The following is a 23142-nucleotide window of genomic DNA, read 5'->3' on the forward strand; positions in this document are numbered from 1 at the left end:
CTTCTGCTTCTATTAGGTCCCTACAATTTCTGTCCTTTATTGAGTCCATCTTTGCCTGAAATGTTCCCTTGGTATCTCTAATTTTCTTGAAGAGATCTCTAGTCTTTCCCATTCTATTGTTTTCCTCTATTTCTTTGCATTGATCACTGAAGGAAGGCTTTCTTATCTCTCCTTGCTATTCTTTGGAACTCTGCATTCAAATGGGTATATCTTTCCTTTTCTCCTTTGCTTTTCGCTTCCCTTCTTTTTACAGCTATTTGTAAGATCTCCTCAGACAGCCATTTTGTTTTTTTTGCCATTTCTTTTTCTTGGGGATGGTCTTGATTCCTGTCTCCTGTACAATGTCACGAACCTCCATCCATAGTTTATCAGGCACTCTGTCTATCAGATCTAGTCCCTTAAACCTATTTCTCACTTCCACTGTATAGTCATAAGGGATTTGATTTAGGTCATACCTGAATGGTCTAGTGGTTTTCTCCACTTTCTTCAATTTCAGTCTGAATTTGGCAGTAAGGAGTTCATGATCTGAGCCACAGTCAGCTCCCGGTCTTGTTTTTACTGACTGTATAGAGCTTCTCCATCTTTGACTGCAAAGAATATAATGAATCTGATTTTGCTGTCGACCATTTGGTGATGTCCATGTGTAGAGTCTTCTGTTGTGTTGTTGGAAGAGGGTGTTTGCTATGACCAGTGCATTCTCTTAGCAGAACTCTATTAGCCTTTGCCCTGCTTCATTCTGTACTCCAAGGCAAATTTGCCTGTTACTCCAGGTGTTTCTTGACTTCCTACTTTTGCATTCCAGTCCCCTCTAATGAAAAGGACATCTTTTGGGGGTGTTAGTTCTGGAAGGTCTTGTAGGTCTTCATAGAACTGTTCAACTTCAGCTTATTTGGTGTTACTGGTCGGGGCATAGACTTGAATTACCGTGATATTGAGTGGTTTGCCCTGGAAACGAACAGAGATCATTCTGTCGTTTTTGAGATTACATCCAAGTACTGCATTTTGGACTCTCTTGTTGACTATGATGGCTACTCCATTTCTTCTAAGGGATTCCTGCCCACAGTAGTAGATATAATGATCATCTGAGTTAAATTCACCCATTCCAGTCCATCTTAGTTCGCTGATTTCTAGAATGTCCATGTTCACTCTTGTCATCTCCTGTTTGACCACTTCCAATTTGCCTTCATTCATAGACCTAACATTCCAGGTTCCTATGCAATATTGCTCTTGACAGCATTGAATCATGCTTCTATCACCAGTCCCATTCACAACTGGGTGTTTTTGCTTTGGCTCCATCCTTTCATTCTTTCTGGAGTTGTTTCTCCACTGATCTCCAGTAGCATGTTGGGCACCTACTGACCCGGGAAGTTCCTCTTTCATTGTCCTATCTTTTTGCCTTTTTATACTGTTCATGGGGTTCTCGAGGCAAGAATACTGAAATGGTTTGCCATTCCCTTCTCCAGTGGACCACATTCTGTCAGACCTTTCCACCATGATCGGTCTATCTTGGGTGGCCCCACATGGCATGGCTTAGTTTCATTGAGTTAGACATGACTGTGGTCCTGTGATCAGATTGACTTGTTGTCTGTGATTGTGGTTTCAGTCTGTCTGCCCACTGAACCCCTCTTTCAGTGCCTACCGTCTTACCTGGGTTTCTCTTACCTCGGACGCGGGGTGTCTCTTCCCGGCTGCTCCAGCAAAGCGCAGCCACTGCTACTTACGTCTGATGTGGGGGAGCTCCTCTCGGTCACCGCCCCTTCCCTCGGGTGCGGGGTAGCCTGTCTCGGCCATGGGGTGGCCCCTCTCGGCTGCTTCCCCTTCCCTCGGGTGCAGGATAGCTCCTCTTGGCCGGCGCCCGGACCTCTGGCCATGGGTAGCTCCTCTTGGCTGCTGCCCCTTCCCTCGGGTGCAGGGTAGCTCCTCTTGGCTGCCTCCCCTGACCTTGGGCGTGGGGTGCCCCTCTTGGCCGCCGCCCCTGACCTCTGGCTAGGGGAGCTCCTCTGTGCACTATGTTATTTATTCACTTGTTAGTGGACACTTAAGTTTCCTTATTGTATTTGCTGTTGTAAATAGCACTGCTGTGAACACTTGGGTACACATCTTTTCAGATTACAGTTTTGTCTAAATACGTACCCAGCAGTGATGTTGATGGATCATGTGGCAACTCTTAGTTGTTAGATTTTTGATGAATCTCCACAGTGACTGTACCAGTTTACATTCCCACCAACAGTGTAGGAGCATTTCCTTTCCCCTTTCTAGTACTGTTTACTTGTGTATTCCTGAAATATCTTACTGATGACCTTGGTTACCTCCAGTGACATTGGTTGCCTAAGGGACAGAGATCAGTGTCCTTTTGTACTGCCTGAATTTTAAGCTCTGAGAAAGTATTACCTAGTCAAAAATGTATAAAATTTTAAAATATAAAACCACAAGCTGAAATTTTATTTTTGTAATTCTTGAAAGAGTATTATCTTTTAGTAGCCTTAGAATTCCAAGCTAAATTTTTCAAAAGTAGGGGGTTAAAAAGCATGTTTTTTTGTTTTGTTTTGTTTTATTCCCATAGGGAGTGTGCAACAATCAATTAACCGCAAACAAAGCTGGAAGGGTTCTAAAGAATCCTTAGTTCCTCAGAGACATGGTCCACCACTAGGAGAAAGTGTAGCGTACCGTTCTGAAAGTCCCAACTCACAGACAGATGTAGGAAGACCTTTGTCAGGATCTGGTATCACAGCGTTTACTCAAGCTCATCCTAGCAATGGACAGAGAGTGAACCCCCCGCCGCCTCCTCAAGTAAGGAGTGTCACTCCCCCGCCACCTCCAAGAGGCCAGACTCCCCCTCCAAGAGGTACAACGCCGCCTCCCCCATCATGGGAACCAAACTCTCAAACAAAGCGCTACTCTGGGAACATGGACTACGTCATCTCCCGAATCTCTCCCGTTCCACCTGGAGCCTGGCAGGAGGGCTATCCTCCACCACCTCTTAACACGTCCCCGATGAATCCGCCTAATCAGGGACAGAGAGGCATTAATGCTGTTCCTGTTGGCAGACAGCCAATCATCATGCAGAGTTCTAACAAATTTAATTTTCCACCCGGGAGACCTGGAATTCAGAATGGTAGCGGTCAGACTGATTTCATGATGCACCAGAATGTTGTCCCTGCTGGTGCTGTCAATCGGCAGCCACCCCCTCCATATCCTCTGACGCCAACTAATGGACAAAGCCCCTCTGCTTTACAAGCAGGGGGTTCTGCTGCTCCGTCGTCATACACAAATGGGAACATTCCTCAAGCTATGATGGTGCCAAACAGAAATAGTCATAACATGGAACTTTATAACATTAATGTACCTGGACTGCAAACAACTTGGCCTCAGTCATCATCTGCTCCTGCCCAGTCATCCCCAAGCAGTGGACATGAAATCCCTCCTTGGCAACCTAACATACCAGTGAGGTCAAATTCGTTTAATAACCCATTAGGAAACAGAACAAGTCATTCTGCTAATTCTCAGCCTTCGGCTACAACAGTCACTGCTATTACACCAGCTCCCATTCAACAGCCTGTGAAAAGTATACGTGTATTGAAACCAGAGCTGCAGACTGCTTTAGCACCTACACACCCTTCTTGGATACCACAGCCCGTTCAGAGTGTTCAACCTAGTCCTTTTCCTGAGAGTACCTCTTCAAATATGACCGTTATGCCACCTGTTGCTGAAGCTCCAAACTATCAAGGTCCGCCACCACCTTATCCCAAGCATCTGCTACACCAAAACCCATCTGTTCCTCCATATGAATCAGTCAGTAAGTCTAGCAAAGAGGATCAGCCAAACTTGCCTAAGGAAGATGAGAGTGAAAAAAGTTATGACAGTGTTGATACTGGAGATAAAGAAAAGAAACAGATTACCACTTCACCTATCACTGTTAGGAAAAACAAGAAAGATGAAGAGCGGAGGGAATCTCGTATTCAAAGTTATTCTCCTCAGGCATTTAAATTCTTCATGGAGCAACATGTAGAAAATGTGCTCAAATCTCATCAGCAACGTCTACATCGTAAAAAACAGTTAGAGAACGAAATGATGCGGGTAAAACTTTTTTATATTATTATTTTTTATTTTTATTGGAATGCAGTTGATTTACAATGTTGTGTTAGTTTCAGTTGTACAACAGAGTGAGTCAGTTATTCACATACATACGCCCACTCGTTTTTAGACTCTTTCCCCATGTAGGCCCTTGTGGAATATTGAGTCGAGGTCCATGTGCCCCACAGTAGGCCCTTTTTGGTTCTCTGTGTAAAATGTAGAGTGTGTCTATGTCAGTTCCAGTCTCCCGGTTTATTCCTTACCCTGCTGGTAACCGTAGGTTTGTTTTCCACATCTATAACTCTAGATCTGTTTTGTAAATGAGTCCATTTGTAGCATTTTTTTTTTTATTCCACATATAAGCAGCATTATATTTGTCTTTCTTTTTCTAACTGACTTCACTCTGTATGACAGTCTCTAGGTCCATCCATGTTGCTGCAAATGGCACTGTTTCATTCCTTTTATGGCTGAGTATAAAACATTTTAAATTTTCTGTTTTTATACTTGATCATGCATTTGCTTGGTGTTTATTTTAAAATACTGTGGTCTAGTATTTTTCTTTTTATGCTAAATGTATTATCATTTAAAAATCAGTAAACAGTACTTTAGATTATACCATTTTATTTTAGCATTTCAGGATTTACTCAGAATTTTCTATAATAAAATTGTAATAAATTAAGTAAAGTATAATTTGCAGTATGCAGTTTAGGTATACATGATCCCTTTAATGGAAACCGAAGCAAGAGTTATTTTCTAGAGTTTATATATTATCTTACATTTTAAAATAAACCAGAAATATTTGAGCCCTATTTCTTGATAAAGTTATGAAACATTTATTTTTACTTACAGTTGTTTTGGGGCTTAGGGGTTTATTCATCAGGCTGGTCTTATAAAAAGTGTCAGAGACATCTCCTTTCAGTTATTTCCCCTTCTAATTTTATTTTTTTAATGTACTAGAAAAATGTCCTGAAATTATTAAAATCTACTAAAAAGGAGATCAGAATAATTAGACACTTTAGATTAATATCTGTTGTGATTCCATGTAACTCTCTTCATTAGATTCTACGGTGGTACTGTTGTTACTTTTATCACATGTTTAAAGTCAGAGGTTTGACTCCCAGTCTTACATCTACTGCCCCAAATCCAAGAGGCTCATTTGTGTTAAAGTTTCTCATGACATTTGAGAGAGCTGTTCTTTTAAAATGATTTTTCTAGATCTGACTTCACGGTATAGTTACTCTTGCTATAAACTGAATTTTATTGTGAGAAATACCATAGTAACCTATATGACTTATCCGTATTTAGCTCTTAGGATTTCTTACTAAAGTCTGTCTGTATGTATTTTCTTAGTTTATTTTTCCTTTTTCCTCTTCACTTTCACTAATAGCTGATTTAAACTTTTATGGTGTTGGAAGCTTTGCTGACTTCTGTAGCCTCCATTACTGTGTAGGCAAGTAAGATTTTAAGAGAAACAGTTGTTTACTAAGTCTGGCATGCCACCCTTCTTAAAAGATTTTGCATGCAAATGCTTATTCTAACAGAAGCATGAGGTTGCTGTATTTTAATTAGTCTTGTGTTTCTAGAGTTATCTACTTTTCAAAACAAATTCCTTTTCTATTTAGATTCTTAAATTAATCCTTTATTAACTAGTCATAAATAGACTGTTCTTTCCTTCTAAATCCAGGTATTCCGTGTCTACTTAGATATTGGTTTTTGGTTTTTGTTTTTATCTGGGGTTTGTTTTGGTATCTTCATAAGTCATACTGACTCTTCTTTGAAATGTTCCAAAATATCTAAAAGATACCTTATAATCAAACAAGTAGTCCCTTTGAATTAAGGTAGGACATACTGTGCATTTTGTGTTAGTGATGGCTGTGAGTCCTACCCTTTCTCTAATGCCCTGAAAAAGATAAAAGACTGACTTATTAGTGAGTGGGTAGATTAGAGAAGATATTCTTTTGTTCTTAATACATCAGTTTTTTAGAATAAATGAACCTGGAGTGAAGAATTTCTTTTCATGAAGACCAAAATGAGAATATTTGAGACATAGGCATTCCACAAGTAGATGCATATAATAAAAGCAATCTGATTATGTAGTTTGGGATGAATGTGCAGGGAGAGATAGATGAGGGTGCATGTTAACGTGTTTGGTGATTGCACATTGGGAGCTTTCTTAGTGCATTAGAGAGGAGTAGAAAGTTGACTATTGATAGCATCTTCTCTTTGCTCTCCACAGCAGACTCTGCATATGTATTCACCTTGTGGATCTGTTAACTATCCCTTATGCTGCACTTTTGATAATTAATTTTCTCTGAAATATATTCTAGATTTCTAACATGCTTTATTAAAAATTATTATGCATATAACCTTTAAATATATGCCTGAACTTTTTCCAAGCAATTTCTTAATATTTAGTATAGAAGATAATTCCTCATTTAATATTTAGTTTATTTGCCTAGGTTGGATTATCTCAAGATGCCCAAGATCAAATGAGAAAGATGCTTTGCCAAAAAGAGTCTAATTACATCCGTCTTAAGAGGGCTAAAATGGACAAGTCTATGTTTGTGAAGATAAAGACATTAGGAATAGGAGCATTTGGTGAAGTCTGTCTAGCAAGAAAAGTAGATACCAAGGCTTTGTATGCAACAAAAACTCTTCGAAAGAAAGATGTTCTCCTTCGAAATCAAGTTGCTCATGTCAAAGCTGAGAGAGATATCCTGGCTGAAGCTGACAATGAATGGGTAGTTCGTCTTTATTATTCATTCCAAGACAAAGACAATTTATACTTTGTAATGGACTATATTCCTGGGGGTGATATGATGAGCCTATTAATTAGAATGGGCATCTTTCCAGAAAATCTGGCACGATTCTACATAGCAGAACTTACCTGTGCAGTTGAAAGTGTTCATAAAATGGGTTTTATTCATAGAGATATTAAACCTGATAACATTTTGATTGATCGTGATGGTCATATTAAATTGACTGACTTCGGCCTCTGCACTGGCTTCAGATGGACACATGACTCTAAGTACTACCAGAGTGGTGAGTAAAATCATAAAATTTGTACATTGTACATATGACTTATTAGTGTAATAAAATATAAGATGATATTATCCCTGGATGGGAGCCAGAAGTCCTGGGTCAGGTCTTAACTCCATTGGATAAATGTGAGTGAATCCTTTAGATACTTAGATTTATAAAATGAAAGTGTGTGTTAGAATTAATTATTTCTAAATGTCATTAACATTTTTGAGTTAATCTCCTTACATTTTGTTAATGTGAAATGTGTCAGACAAATAACTATTTGAAAATAATTTTTAAAAAATTTTTAATTGAAGGATAATTGCTTTACAGAATTTTGTGGTTTTCTGTCATACACAATTTGAAAATAATTTTTAAATGAAGCCCCCTACACACCACTCAGCTTAAGAACTAGATTATTAGTATTTTTGAAGTCCCTAAACAATCACTTCACTTTCTTTCCTCCATAGAGTTAACCTTTATTTCAAAACTCCATAATCAGTTCTTTCCTTTTCTGTATACTTTTATGCATATCCCTGAACAACATATTACTTCATTTTGCCTACTCTTGGACCTTTATTTAAATGACTGCAGTCATTCTTTATGCTGACTTCCTGTATTTGTGTGAGGTTCATCTGTGTTCCTGCGTATAACATTTATTTTCACAGCTCTTTAGGATTCCATTGTATGACTGTTAGAGTTGTTTAAACACTTTATGTACATGATACTCTTCAATCCTCACAATGTCATTGTGAGGCAGAGTGAAGAACCTGAGGCTAAGTTAGAAATTTGCCCATGGTCGGACAGAAAATAAGTGTAAGGGCTAGGCTTTGAACCCAGGTTTGTCTGCTTACAGGGCCCATGTTATTTCTGCTATACCACACTGCCTCACCAAGACCCCTCCAAGCACTAATGGAAGTGTAAGTCAATCTAACATTTGTTGAATACTTACCATGATTAGGTGCTGTATATATATTCTGATTTAATGTTCACAGCAATCCTCTGAGGTAAGTATTATTGCCTCCAGTGTTTCTTGTGAACACAAGCAGATTGACATTAAATGGATACAACTTAAGATAGCTGAACCTACTTTAATGTTCAGGTTAGCGTAATTTAATATCTTCCCAGATTTACCTGAATCTTATCTGGGGCTTATCTTAAAAATATGATTCTTAGGCTCTATTCCAGTCTTCTGATTGAAAAATCTCCACTGGAGGGTAGAAATTATATTTTAATCAAACATCCCAGTTGTTTATTACAGTTAGGTTAATTTCAGATTTTTTTCCCCTAGGTGATTTCATCCAGTCGTAGCTTTAATTACTATCTCTGCATCAATGACTTCCAAATCTCTCTTCAGAAATGTCCTCCCCCTTTCACAAGGATTCCTAATAGGCCTTTCAAACTTAGCACTGCTAATAAAAGAGTCTTAATTCCTCCCCTCCCTGTTTGCTCCCCTCCCTTTTGGTAAATTGTACTACCACCACCCATCCTTGATTCTGAATGTGTTCACTTTTCTCCATCTGCACTATTATCATAGTCCAAACTTAACTGTAACAGCCTCTTACCTGGTCTCTTTTTCACCTTTGTCCTCCCTATAATCTATTCTCTATATAGCAGTTAAAAGTTTTCTTTTTAAAACATATATCAGACCTTTTCATCACTTCCAAGAGAATGAAAAGGTCTGATATGTGTTTAAAAAGAAATGCCTTCATTTAATACTTATGTATATATGTAAGTATATTCATATGTATAAATACATATATATATATTCCAGTATCTTCACTGTACTTGGGAGTAAAAGGCAAACTGTTTCTTTTGCTTGTAAAACCCATGTGCACTGTCTCCTGCTCCATTTCGTTCCATTCTCCCCTTTACTAACCATACTGGTCCTCTCTAGTACTGTTGTGTATAGAATGCCTTGTCTGGTTTTCATATTGTTGAGTTCCTCTTTTTTTTTTCTTTTAAACAAATGTCACCTCAGCACATTTGCCATAGCAGTGCATGTTGATTCTCCGTACGGGACGCATCACTGTTTCTTACATATATATTTGTTATATTTTTCCCCTACAGATAACCTGTCTGAGAGAAGAATATTGTCTTTATTGTTATTGTTGTCATTTGCTGAATAAATGAAACACAAATCTAATTTGTTTGAAACTTTGTCCAGCATACTATTGGAGAGCAGCCTGAATAACAAATTCTCAGTCCTGCCTACTCAATAACTTTCATTGTCATCATTTATCGTTGAGTAAATTACTGCATCTTAGGCTAATTTTTCCTAGTGTAAGACCTTGTCCTCTTGGTATTTCAAGAGTACAGTCTCTAGTTATTAATAAGCACACCATCAGTGGTTTGGCATACATTGTGTCTTAGCTTGTCAACACGGGGAAGTGTTGTTAACTCTAAACTACGATGTCTAAAGATTAAACAGAGAGGTTTACTCTTGTTGTTTTTATTTATGTATTTACTTTACTGTACAGGTGACCATCCACGGCAAGATAGCATGGATTTCAGTAATGAATGGGGTGACCCCTCTAACTGTCGATGTGGCGACAGACTGAAACCGCTGGAGCGGAGAGCTGCACGCCAGCACCAGCGGTGTCTCGCACATTCTTTGGTTGGGACTCCTAATTATATTGCGCCTGAAGTCTTGTTACGAACAGGTAGAACATTTGTCTTATAAAGAATCTCAGTGTGCCTGTAGACCAGCAGACACTTACAGGAGAATATGGCTAATGGTTCAGGTTTACAATAAAAGTATTAGTTCTATAGTATAAATTGGTGATTTAATATTAATTTTGATTGTATTCATTCTGAGCAGTTTTTTCAAAAGTGCTTATGAATAACCATAAATTTGGTGTCTAATTTTAGGCTATACACAGTTGTGTGACTGGTGGAGTGTTGGTGTCATTCTTTTTGAAATGTTGGTGGGACAGCCTCCTTTCTTGGCACAGACACCATTTGAAACACAAGTGAAGGTAAGGTGTAGAATCTGTACCAAAATAATTGTTATGAAGCCCCATTACCATACACCTTTATCAGTCCTTTATTTAGAGCATCTTAATTTATAATTAAAGAATGAGCTTGTAAGGATATAGGAACCCAGTAAAATTCCACGTGTGATTTCCACCATGTGACTGTTTACCACCCTTCCTCATTCATACACTACATTCATGGTTCTTCCTCATACAAGTTTTTAGTACCTTTTGAAGATGTATTCCAATTTATTCTTTCTACTGACTACTCGCTTTGTTTCCTTTCACGTACATTCTTGCCCCAAACTACTAACAAATGTCTGTATCTCCCTAGCACTTAAATGAAAAGGTGCTCGCAATTTTGATCACAAATTATCCCATTTAAGAAACCTTTTAGTGGCCTTGTCTATAAAGTCCAAGTCTTTTCTCTGTTTCTTTGTTCATACCATTCCCTCTGTATGGAATGCCCTTCTTTCTCTCCCATGTTTCACAAGTTTCCCTCCTTTCTGTTTCACTTCTGGTCATTTTTAATCATTCTTTGAGCATGTCTTGACATACTGTCTTTTCTGTGACACTCTCTTCAAGTTATAACTTCTGTCTGTTACTTCATTTAATAAATTATATTTAAAACTTCCTTCAGAATTTCTTTTGTTAAAGGTTTACTGGTAATACATTCTCTCAGGTTTGCGTCAGATTTTTCTGAAATTATCTTTATTTTGCCTTCATTTTAATACATATGTATATATGTAAGTAAATGCATAGGTAGAAATATATATATGTTTGTGTGGGTGCTGTGTGTGTGAAAAATTGGATGCTTGATTAAGAACAGGCAAGGATGTCTGGTCTGAGTCTTATTCAGCATAGTTCTGGATGTCTTAGCCAGTGTAATACAGCAATGAAAGAAAAAGCATAAAGGTTAGAAAAAAATAAAACTTGCTTTATTCACAGGTGGCATAATTTTCTATATTGAAAATCTCAGGCAATCTGTGAAAACCTCCATAGAACTAATAAGTGAGTTTAGCACGGTTGTAGGGTATGAGAGTAATATGTAAAAATCAGTCGAATAGGTGAGCCAATTCTAAAATTCATTTGGGTGGACAAAGAAACTGATAACAAAAGCAAGTTTTTAAAAGAACAGAGTCTGAGGAATCAGTTACTTGATTTTAAGACGTACGAGGAAGTTACACTAATCCACATGGTATGGTATTGGCAAGAGGACAGAATCAGTGAACTTAAAGAAAAATCGATAGAAATTATGAAGTCTCAACAGCAGAGAGAAGAAAAGAGTTTGCAGTACGATAACTTCAGGGACTTCCCTGGCAGTCCAGTGGTTAAGACTGCACTCTCAATGCATGGGTTTGATCCCTGGTCAGGGACCTAAGACCCCATAAGCTGTGTGGCGTGGCCAAAAAACAAACCAAAAAAATAAAGGTAAGGAATGTGAAATACCATGCAATTTATTTAAAAACACACAAGCACAAATAGTCGAGTAAGACTTCTTCACATAAAACTTGGAGGAAATTTTTCTTACCTCTTTCCTTCTAACTTTTAAAAATCTCCTTTAAAGGTTATCAACTGGCAAACATCTCTTCACATCCCACCGCAAGCTAAACTGAGTCCTGAAGCCTCTGATCTTATTATTAAACTCTGTCGAGGACCAGAAGATCGCTTAGGCAAGAATGGTGCTGATGAAATAAAAGCTCATCCATTTTTTAAAACAATTGATTTTTCCAGTGACCTGAGACAGCAATCTGCTTCATACATTCCTAAAATCACACACCCAACAGATACATCAAATTTTGATCCAGTTGATCCTGACAAGTTACGGAGTGATGATAATGAGGAAGAAAATGTAAACGACACTCTCAATGGATGGTATAAAAATGGAAAGCACCCTGAACATGCTTTCTATGAATTTACCTTTCGGAGGTTTTTTGATGACAATGGCTACCCTTATAATTATCCAAAACCTATTGAATATGAATATATTAATTCACAAGGCTCAGAGCAGCAGTCAGATGAAGATGATCAGCACACAGGCTCAGAGATGAAAAATCGTGATCTAGTGTATGTCTGACATGCTAGGAAATAATTGTAATGAGGATTTGCAAAAAGGCCTGAAACGCAGGGTTTTTTGAAGCTCTGAGAGTAAAATTATGCAAATGTGACAGAGCTATGTATGTTTGCTCTGTGTACAATATTTTATGTTCCTAAATTATGGGAAATCCTTTTAAATATTAATTTATTCCAGCCTTTTTAATCAGTAATTTAGAAAAAATTTGTTATAAAGAAAGTAAATTATGAGCTGAATATTATAGTCAGTTCTTGGTACTTAAAGTACTTAAAATAAAAAATAGTGCTTTGTTTAAAAAGAGAAGCCTGTTATCTATTTGTACATAATGCTAAATAATTTTAAAAAACAAGAATTTTTGAAAATTTTTTGAAAGACAGTTTTAGTTTTATCTTGCTTTAACCAAATATGAAATATACCCCACATTTACAGAGCTGGTGTTTTGTTTTTTTTTTCCCCTTTCCCCGTAACGTTATTCTTGGAAAAAATAAGCTATAGAAATGAAGGCATCATGGTGGTGAGTGTTCCTAGGCTAATGATAATCTGTATAATTCACATTTGATAAATAAGAAATACAAAGTTGAATATGAATACAAATATGAAATACAAAAATGAAATATAGTATGCTCATCCAAATGAAAAATAGTGCAGCTTATCTTTTTCCCCTTCTATAGAATATTTAATTTTTTAACATATCTCAAAAATTAATGACTTTGAAAGAAGCAAATCACTACATTTTTCTTTCTATACTGGTATTTGTAATGCTGCTTTCAGTTTTTAAAGGGAATAAAGCTGCCATAAATTAGAAGTTTCAGTACTAAAAGCTAAGATCTTTCATATTTTGACTCAAATTAGAAAAGAAATAATTCCACATGTTAAGCAGAGAGATTATTTTCAACTTCATATAAAACTTTGATTAGAACTTACTTGTGGGCACTTTTTCTATATAGTGATAGTTTGGATTATGTCATCAATAATGTTATAGATTTCCTCTTTCAAAACAGTGCTGCACACATGGACTCTTACTGGCAAAGGAAAGTCTGGCTATTTGGCAGGATTTTACCTATGGTCAGATTAATTGGTGAAAAAAATTATTATTATGTAACTCCTAATTAAGGTGGCCATTAGTAATTAGGAAAAAATACATAGTGGTCATAGTAGAAAATTCAAAACCTCATAACTTATTTAAAATTAAATAATATGTTGTTCAGCATTACTATTATATGTAATACTTAGGTTTTAAGGACAACTTGTTGTTTCATACCAAAATACATTTAGCTTATCTTTTAGGAAGGGGAAAAGGGCTCTATTCTAACATTAGTAAAATTTATATTTTATTTGCTTTTCTTAAGCTCCACTGGTAGGGAAGTTTTTTTTATCAAAACTTAGTATCTGTGGATAAGAGGCATAATTTTAGTGATTTTCAAACTTATAAAAGCTAATGGAATCATATATGTAAGTAAAATTAAAGGCAAAAAAAGAAGGCAAAGCTGTTCCAGTTGAATTGGGGAGGACAAAGATTAATTAACTCACACTTAAAATGTTTTCATAGGTGGCCTTCTCAGAGCACTGCATAACCCACTATGTAATGGTGGGTCTTTGGCAATTATTGATCATTTCGAGAGTCTGATGAAAATTTGCTCTCTTCCCAGGAAAATGCACATCAATAAACATGCCTAAGATGTCGCATGCAGTTGGATGTGTTGAAACCTGTCACAAACTCTTGGTTATGGACCTCTGTCCTGTAAGAACACTGATATATTAAATTAAGAACTTTGCTTTAAATTTACTGATTAGTGCTCAGATTAGCACATCTTGTATAAACACTGATAATTTATGATGAGAAAGGTCTGTACCGTGTGATAAGATATCCTTATGAATGCCTCTCTTTCTGGAACAGCGCTCCACTTTAAACACACACCCTTTTAAGGGCACTAACAAACATGTTTGACTTGTTACAGGCTTAATATAGAAATATTTTGAAGGACCTCTACTCAGAATTGTGAGAAAATGCACTGTGTAAGATGGCAGTCTTCACTTCATGGAGCATTTGATTAGTCCTATAAAATTCTATGCAAAACAAATTAGTTCAAGAACTTTTGTTGTTACTCCCTTGCTCTTCAGGCTTTCTCAGACTTATTGAAATTTCCATTTAGTTTTTATTTCTGGACTATGGTGCAATACAGTACAGAACCAACTTTGTTACAGTTACATTGCAGAAAAACTAAGGTGCTGTCTTCTCCCTCTCCCCACAAAATCTGTGTTGCCCTTATTCCTCAAATGTAACAGACACTACAAATATTGTATCCTTTTAAATTTTCTCTGACAGTATAAACTTTTTGTATTTAAATGAAACAGTGTACAAGCTTTTAGTATCTGCATTTTTTTTAACAGTTTGGATATACTGTCATATTCCCAAACTATTAAAACTACATTGAGCTGACTTATTCCCAAACTATATCCAGTCTTCCAGTAGGAATCTGGTGCTTCCTGCCAAAAAGATGAGAACAATGTCAAAAATCTATATGCTCTCAGTTGAAATAGAGTGAAAACACTGATGAATCATGTTTTCTTTTTAAAATAATTTTGCCACTCATTAAAAAAAAAAAACTTGCTGTCTTTCTTATACTTCCCCTTTTATGCATATCAATGGTATTTATGAAATGTGTTCTGTAATTATGTAATTGTAGATACAGTTATGTATTGTCCAGTGATGTCTGAAGGCAGGCCCTGTTGCTATATCTTTTCTACCTTATTTGTAATAGAAACTATAGAATGTATGACTAAGAAGTCACTTTGAAATTGACTTTTTTAAAAAGTTATAACCTTCTGCTGTTGCAAAGTGCAAAACTGTGAGAGGAAATGATTTATTCTGACTTAATAATATGTTGAAATTAGAGAATACAGTGGGAGGATTTTTAGATATTGCTGCTGCTGTTACCTAAGGTACTTTAGACATTTTTCTTTAATAAACAAAAATAAACAAAAATCCCTTTGGTATTTAAAGTAAAACATTTAGCCTGTTTGTTTTAATCTAAAACAAAAAGTAATTTTGGTCAATATAATGGTATATTTGTAAAGCGCCTTAATAGATCCCTTGTGAAGGCACTATATACCACAGTTTACTTTTATATTGTATTATGTATATAAGTATTTTGTATTAAAATTGAATCAGTACAACACTACAGTTTTATAAAGTAATGCTTTGTTAGGAAAAGGAATTACAGCTTTGCAATATAACTGAATTGTTTTGCATACTTATGAATGTAGTAGAAATGAATAATCAGCCTGTGTTTTTAATGAATCTATTTGTATTTTCCCAATCATTTTCTCTAGTGTAACATTTGCTGGGATCATAATAAAAAAAAAAGCAAAATTCAAATCTTTAAATTATGTGTGGAAAGCTTTTAGGGTAAGTTGACTTTTTTAATTCAAATATTTAATCTTTTTATTCTCAGAAAGTTTATGGTCAAAAATCTGATACTTTGGAATTAAAATATATATATATATAGCTAATGATAATTCCTACTTAGATTAAGGCAAACTGAATGGAGTTAGTGTTAGTAAAATGTTTTCATTTTGTCCAATATAAGTACAATAAATAGTTCATGTTAAAGGCTTCCTTTAGGTCAGTACAGGTTTAAAAAATTAATAATCTTCAATTATTAAACTCTGCTTCTAGTATCATTTGAGTCCAGTTTATGATTTTTAAAATGTGAAGTTATTGGCTAATATCTTTTTCTTTATTTACAGTCTTTTACTTTATCACATGAACTGCCTACCAAATATATATGTTGATGTTATACCTTAAATCCATTTTACATGGATGAACAAATATTTAGGGTTTGTTCCCCCACTTTTTTCAAGTATTACTATCATTCTTAGGTCTCCTTTTATCCTCTTGTCTGCACACACTTTAAATTATATTTGGTCTGTATGAGACTGTTGTGTAGCTGATGGAAACTACATTATGCTTATGATTCATTTTACTACTATTTTTTAAAATTTCCTATTAATTATTTGTCCTTTTAGTTACCTAGCATATTTTTTTGGTGGGTGAGAGGTGATAAGGATTCCATGCAACCCATTTTCCCTTTTAATTCTGTTAATTCTTGTATACAGTGTGTTTGCCCTCATATGTCATTACCATCATCATCCAACAGCTCTCCACCAGGCTGGCTGTGGTTTCAGCAGGCCTGCATCATAGTTTAATTTCTCTTTACCCAAGCTTATTTCCCCTGACTCCCACACCATCTTGCTGACAACTGAATGGGAGACATACACTGCTGGTCTTGGAGAGTCTCCCATTGAGGTGGGGGGCAGCTACAGCCATTGACACTGTGGCAGCCCTTCTTGGGAGCTCCTTCTACCACATGAACCGTGGAGCTGGCCAGTGCCATTGTGGAACCCTCCTTCTAGTTAGTTCATTAGCTTCGTCATTTTAATACATTTTGGATCCATGTTTGGCATGGTTAAATTGTGACCATACCTTGTTATGCCAGATGCAAGTACACAGACAGTGTATCCGCTTATGTGTATGAAGGCTGAAGGGAGGATGTCAAATTTATGTTTGGAACACAGGCAGTTATTGTTCTAACAAGTAGCCAGTCTTCTCCCTTCTGTAAAGTCACCCAGAGATCCTGAAATCTTGGTGGATTCAGAATCTGGGTGGGACTTTGAGTTGCATTCCCTGGAGAAGGGTTAAATCTGTTCTGTTGAGGAAAGGGGGATTCTTGAGGGTACCTAGCTTCCAGAGGGGCTGACGTAGGCTGCTCTTGTTCTCCAACTTCCATTCTCACTTTTCCTTTTACTAACACAGCACGCCCCAGCCCCTGTTCATGTTTCAACTGTGTCACTAACGCACGTGTTTCTCATATTCCCTTCTAATTAGTTGTGCCACGTGACTAGGTTTTGACCAGTGGGGTATGAACAGAAGTGATATATGCAATTCTACTTCATACCCTTAAAATTAATATTGCTAGCCTGCTGCTCATTCCTTCCTGTTGCTGAATTCATAGCCTAATATAATGTACACTTCATGTTAGTATATAATCTGATTTCCAAAATAAGCAGGTCATTTTATCCTTTGACTATTTCCCATGTAATGACTCATGAAATTCAGTTACTTAACTAGTACATTTTCTGATTCATCATCTTCACCCCTCGTTGTTTGGCTAAACTAATTTGGTTGAGACCCCCATCAACTCACCTGAATTATTGTAAGAACTTTCTAACTGGAGTCTTTAACTTCATTCAGGTGCTTCAAGTTTATTATCCAACTGTCAACCAAATGACATACTTGAAAGATAGTTCTAGATTCTGCTAGTATGACCAAGTAAGCTCCTGATGGCTTGACTATCACACAACTACAAACTTGGGGGCAGAATAAAAATCTACCTAAAGATACTGAGGTGGAACAGAGAACTGGCAGATTCTGGGTGGAAGGCATCCTGTCTCACAACTAAACTAATCTGAGATGCTGCCCGACAGAGAATCAAACCAAGTTAACTGCCTGGCACTTGTTCAGTCGCTAAGTCATGTCTGACTCCTTGCGACCCCAGGCAGTGTGCCCGGCTTCCCTGTCTTTCACTATCTCACGGAGTTTGCTCACATTCATGTCCATTGAGCTGGTGATGCTATCTAACCATCTCATCCTCTGCCACCCTCTTTTGCCTTCAGTCTTTCCCAGCATCAAGGTCTTTTCCAATGAGTCGGCTCTTCACATCAGGTGGCTTCCCACTATGTAATCTTTTATACATTTGAATTTGAACCATGTGAATGCATTGCCTATCCGAATATAAATACATAAAATGGAAATAAAAAATAAAATCTTGGGGATTCCCTGGTGACTCAGTGATAAAGAATCTGCCTGCCAATGCAGAAGACATGGGTTCAATTCCTGATCCAGGAAGATCCCACATGCCAGGGATCAACTGAAGCCATGCACCACAACTATTGAGCCTGTTCTCTCTAGAGACTTGGAGCTGCAACTGCTGAAGGCCACATACCCTAGAGCCCGTGCTCTGCAATAAGAGAAGCCACCACAATGAGAAGCCTGCACACTACAACTAGAGAGGAGCTCCCGCCTGCTGCAGCTTGAGAAGAGCCTGCACAGCAACAAAGACCCAGCACAGTCAAAAATAATTAAAATTTTAAAAATAGGATCTTTAAGTCCAAGTGGAGGACCTGGGCTTAGACTAAGCAAGATATACTTTCCATGAGACAGGCCAAATGAAAGAGCAAGTGCGAAATAGAGACGTTTGTATGTTGGCCAGAGTATTAGGATTAGGTTATGTGGCATAAGAAACCCAAAACAAGGACTGTGTAGACACATAGTATCGGTTCAATTCCCAGGAAGATCCCCTGGAGTAGGAAAGGGCAACCCACTCCAGTATTCTTGCCTTCTAAATTCCATGGACAGAGGGGTCTGGCGGGCTACAGTCCATGGGGTCACAAAGACTCGAACGCAACTGAGCGTGCACACATACACACACACAAAATCCAAAACAACAATTGCTTAGACTGACTAGAGCTGGCAGTCATCACCTGGTATTGCAGCTCCACAGCGCCAGTCCACACTTCTCTGTACAGTTCTGCTATCTTCACATGGCTTACATCCTAAAGGTCATTTATGATCAGAGTTGACTGCTCATACTCTATCCAGTTTTTTCGATGTTCTAACCTTCTGAAAAGAGGGGATGGTGTGACTGGAAGGGGGATTTTCAGGGCCTCTCCCTGTAAGGTACCTTCCTAAAAGTTCTACATGACACTTCCACCGGCCAGAAGTTAGATCCATGGCCACACCTAGCTGCATGAGAGTCTTGGAAAATGTAGTCCTTATTCCAAGCAGCCCAACTTAATCAAGGAAGACTTTGTTACTTAGGAAAATGAGGACTTGGTGGGCAGATGGTAGTCTCTGTCTCAGTGAGCAAGTTGAGGGAATTTCAATCTGATAGCTCCCATTTTCTCTAATAAACATGGACATCACTTTGCCAACAAAAATCCATATAGTCAAACCTGTGGTTTTTCCAGTAGTCATATATAGATGTGAAATCTGGACCATGAAGGCTGAGCGCCGAAGAATTGATGTTTTCGAATTGTGTGCTGGAGAAGACTCTTGAGAGTCCCTTGAACTGCTAGGAGACCAATCCAGTCAATCCTAAGGGAAATCAATCCTGAATATTCATTAGAAGGGCTGTTACTGAAGTTGAAGCTCCAATACTTTGGCCACGTGATGCAAAGAGCTGACTCACTAGAAAAGACCCTGATGCTGGGAAAGATTGAGGACAACAGCAGAAGGGGACGACAGAGGATAAGATGGTAGAATAGCATCACTGACTCAGTAGATATAAGTTTGAGCAAACTCTGGGAGATAGTAAAGGACAGAGTAGACTGGTGTGCTGCATGCAGTCCATAGGGTCACAAAGAATCAGACAGGACTTTTCTCTGAAGGTGGAGATAAAGTGATCTGCTGAAAGGTCAGAAAGGGGTACGTGGCTGGCTTGAGGACAGTGGTGCAAATCTGAAATAAGTGAAGAGTAAGAGAGAACTGAGCACATGCAGAAAACTGTGTGTCAGGTGGGGGAGATAGGCAATTGTGCATCAGCCTTCAAGGTGGTGTGATTGGTTTTTCCTATGGCATTCAGCAACCTGGGAGTAGCCAGTCTGTGATGGAAGCTATTATTTAGGAAGGAAGAAGCTATTATTTAGGAAGAATATTACTTAGGAAGAATGGAAGCTATTATTTAGGAAGAACATTCTTATCACTAGTGAGATAGTGATATCTCACTATCCTCAGATAGCACTAAGGATCTATCTCAGTTTGTTCCTTCAAATACTGTGACATAATCTAGTAATAAAAATTCAGCAGATTCTTTGTGTGTGTGTGGCTGCACTGTGTGGCATGTGGGATCTGTTTCCCAACCAGGGACTGAATCCAGAATCCTAACCAGTAGGCTACCAAGGAACTCTTTTTTTTTTTTTTTTTCTTTTTTCTTTTTGGAGATTCTTAATCATGGTTACACTTTTCTAGTCTTATACATATTCTGTACCTGAAGAGATGGCTCAAATTTTTGAAGGAGAACAGCCAGATGCAATAGACCAGATGAGTGAAACTAGTCCTGACAGTCCTTTAGATTTCTCTGATGAAATGTAAAAAGTGTCTCCAAATTCTTTTTTTTTTTTAATGACAATGTATTTATCCTGCAAGTATCTAAGTAATGCCTACCATAAGCCAGACATTGCCCTAGCCAAATGGAGGAAATATGTAACTTTATATCATTTACCTACTGGGGCAAAATGAAAGTGAAAGTCGCTCAGTAGTGTTCAACTCTTTGCGACCCCATGAACTATACAGTTCATGGAATTCTCCAGGCCAGAATACTGGAGTGAGTAGCCTATCCCTTCTCCAGGGGATCTTCCCAACCCAGGAATTGAACCAGGATCTCCTATGTTGGAGGTGGATTCTTTACCAGCTGAGCCATCAGGGAAGCCCAACAGAGGGCAAAGAGACAGCAAATACATAATGTTGAGAAGTAGTCTTCATGTTGTCCCCTTCTGTGTAATTCTCTCTCCCCTCCAAACCTTTCTACTCACAGTTATCAAATTAATCTTCCTATTCCTTTATAAAGTATGCCTTCATCTGAACTTTCAATGGTTCCTTGATACCTACTGAATAAAATTTAAACTCTTCACTGGCACCTACTTTTTAACCTAATTTTTGTTAACTTCCCTGTATGTATCTTATGATCCTACCAAATCTATGTCACCATACACCAGGGAAAAACTCATCTCCGTTTCTCTGAGCCCCAGTTTGGATATAATCATTTTAGAGGGGTGGTGGTTGTAGAAGCCACACTGTAAAAGAAGAAATGACTAGTGTAGTACTCATGAAAGTGGTACACAAATACGTTTCTCAATGTCCCATCACTTTGAAGACAGGTTTGGCCACATGACCTGCTCTGGCCAATGAAATGTGGGCAGAGGTGGTACCTCTCATACCCAGGCAGAAGTTGGACAAATCACTCGTTTTCTTTTTTCAACTGTTCCCAAGTGCCTGTTTCCACTTTACATGAACATATAGAGGAAATAAGAAGAAAAAATTCCTAGTGTTTGAAACCTCTTCAATGTAGAGGTTACTACAGAATACCCTTAGTGACTAAGACAACAACAGAAAACCCTAATCTCCCTAGAATAGTACAACCAATAAGAAACAGTAGTGTAAGCCACTATTTGGATTTTTTTTTTTGACTTTTTTATTAACTTCATTGAGGGACAAATTATGTACAGTAAAATGTATCCATCTTATGTGTACTGTTCAATGAGTTTTAATGAACATACACACCTACTTAACCACTATACTAATTGAGATACAGAACATTTCCATCACCTCAAAAACATTTCCTCAAGCTTTCTGGTAATATAATCTTTTCCCTCATTTCTCCCAGCCCCCAGTCCAGCCTCTTTCTATTAATGTAGGCTAGTTTTGCCTGTTTTAGAATTTCATATAAATGAAATCATGTAATATGTATTCATTTTGTGCCCTCTGAGAAGTTTTAAAACTAAATTATAAATTGCCTGTATAATTCAACATATCTTTTCACTCTTAGAAAAATTAAAGTTTAATTCAGTCTAACTAAGGTAATTAATCTGTACCTTCTTGAATATTTTTTCATTTCAAAAAGATACACTGTATTTTCTTATACTAATTATACTTTAACATTATAATAGAGTTTACATGCATCATAGCAAAACTGTTATTTTCTACTTAGTTGAGAATTTTACAAGACTTTAAGCTTCATGAAACATCCTATTTTGTTGACCATGTATATACTGAATGCCTACAATGCCACCTGGCACGTAAGTACTCGATTAATAAACACCTGTGGACTGAATGGATGTATTTCCCTTGAATTGCCTTTATATAAGTCTGTGTTAAATTAGGGGATTTAAAGTCAGTATGTTAAATATTTTTAAAACAGGGATGCTTTAAAATCAGAATTTTAATTACCAAGCCCTTCTAGAGGAAATCGCGTCTTAAGTGCGTCTATTTCACCTCAGGTGAAGGAAAAGGCTGGAGATTTAGACTGGAGGAAGCCTGTCCACAAGTACTAACTGTCCATTACGTGTATTTCTAAACATCGTGGAACATCATAAACTGTATTTGTAGTTTGGTTGCATTAAAACGTTGACTAAAAAAAGAAAATAAAATTTCACCAGCATTGTGTCCGAATATCTTTGGTCACTTATTCTCTATTTTACAGTATTCATGTTATATCGCTAGAAGCGCCGCAGCCAAATTCTGAGTGGTTCTAAAACCGGATCTGTCATAAACGAACTCTATGACCCTTGGCGGTCACCTGTAAAATAGAAACTATAATTCTCCTAACCTCTGAGCAGCGTGATGAAAATCAAGTAGGAGGAAAAGTGAGCAAAGCACTTCGGAAAACATCGAGGAACTGGAAGGCGTCGTGCTTATTTTACTCATTACCACCTCTCGGCCAGACCTGTCCGCAGGGAAGGCGGCTGCCCGGGACTGCGCAGCCGCGCCCGTCGGCCCCGCCCACGCCGTCGGTCCCGCCCGCCTCCGTCGGCCCCGCCCAGTTGGCGCCCGGCGCGCGCACGCCGCCTGGCGTCCTCGCTCCCGGGGCGTCACCCCGCGTGCGCTGGAGTCACCGAGGCCACCCTTGGCACCGGAAGTGACCCTGGCGGGTCCGCTTTCAAATTGTGGACTACTTGAAACAACATCTGGGGCTCGTGACGGTTGGACCAGGCAGTGCTGGGTCCGTGAGCACAGAGCAGGGTGGCTGGGGCAGGACAGGGCAGGGCCCTCCTTCCTCGCTGCCCGGAGCCCCGCTCGGCCCTCCCCCTGCGCCCGGCAGTGGGCGGTTTCCCGAGAGCCTCTGCGCCACAGGTGAGTGTCGCGGGGATCCCGGACCCCCGTGATCAGGGCTCGGAGGGACTCGGGAGCCTGTGATGCGATCCCGCTGCGCATTCCGCTTG

At 38.2% G+C, this 23142-nt stretch overlaps 2 protein-coding genes across 5 annotated transcripts in view; both read left to right on the forward strand.

Annotated features, from left to right (window-relative positions):
* Window positions 1–22534, forward strand: part of LATS1 (large tumor suppressor kinase 1) — a 45448-nt gene extending 22914 nt beyond the window's left edge. For 2 of the 3 annotated variants that reach the window (XM_065931158.1, XM_065931159.1), the window contains exons 4-8: window positions 2564–4077; window positions 6534–7116; window positions 9576–9758; window positions 9967–10073; window positions 11638–15841. In XM_065931158.1, coding sequence (XP_065787230.1) covers window positions 2564–4077; window positions 6534–7116; window positions 9576–9758; window positions 9967–10073; window positions 11638–12147 — 2897 coding nt within the window. In that variant the 3' untranslated portion in view covers window positions 12148–15841. Of the gene's footprint in view, window positions 1–2563; window positions 4078–6533; window positions 7117–9575; window positions 9759–9966; window positions 10074–11637; window positions 15842–22403 lie in introns of those variants that run through there. The other variant, XR_010662468.1, reaches the window with a different exon arrangement.
* A 247-nt stretch (window positions 22535–22781) lies between these two features.
* KATNA1 (katanin catalytic subunit A1) overlaps window positions 22782–23142 on the forward strand; it is a 33491-nt gene continuing 33130 nt past the window's right edge. For both annotated transcript variants that reach the window (XM_065931161.1, XM_065931160.1), the window contains exon 1: window positions 22782–23053. The gene's annotated coding sequence lies outside the window, so the exon portion shown is untranslated. The remainder of the gene's footprint in view (window positions 23054–23142) is intronic.

This window comes from Muntiacus reevesi, chromosome 3, assembly GCF_963930625.1.
Source record: "Muntiacus reevesi chromosome 3, mMunRee1.1, whole genome shotgun sequence".
NCBI classification, from domain to species: Eukaryota; Metazoa; Chordata; class Mammalia; order Artiodactyla; family Cervidae; genus Muntiacus; species Muntiacus reevesi.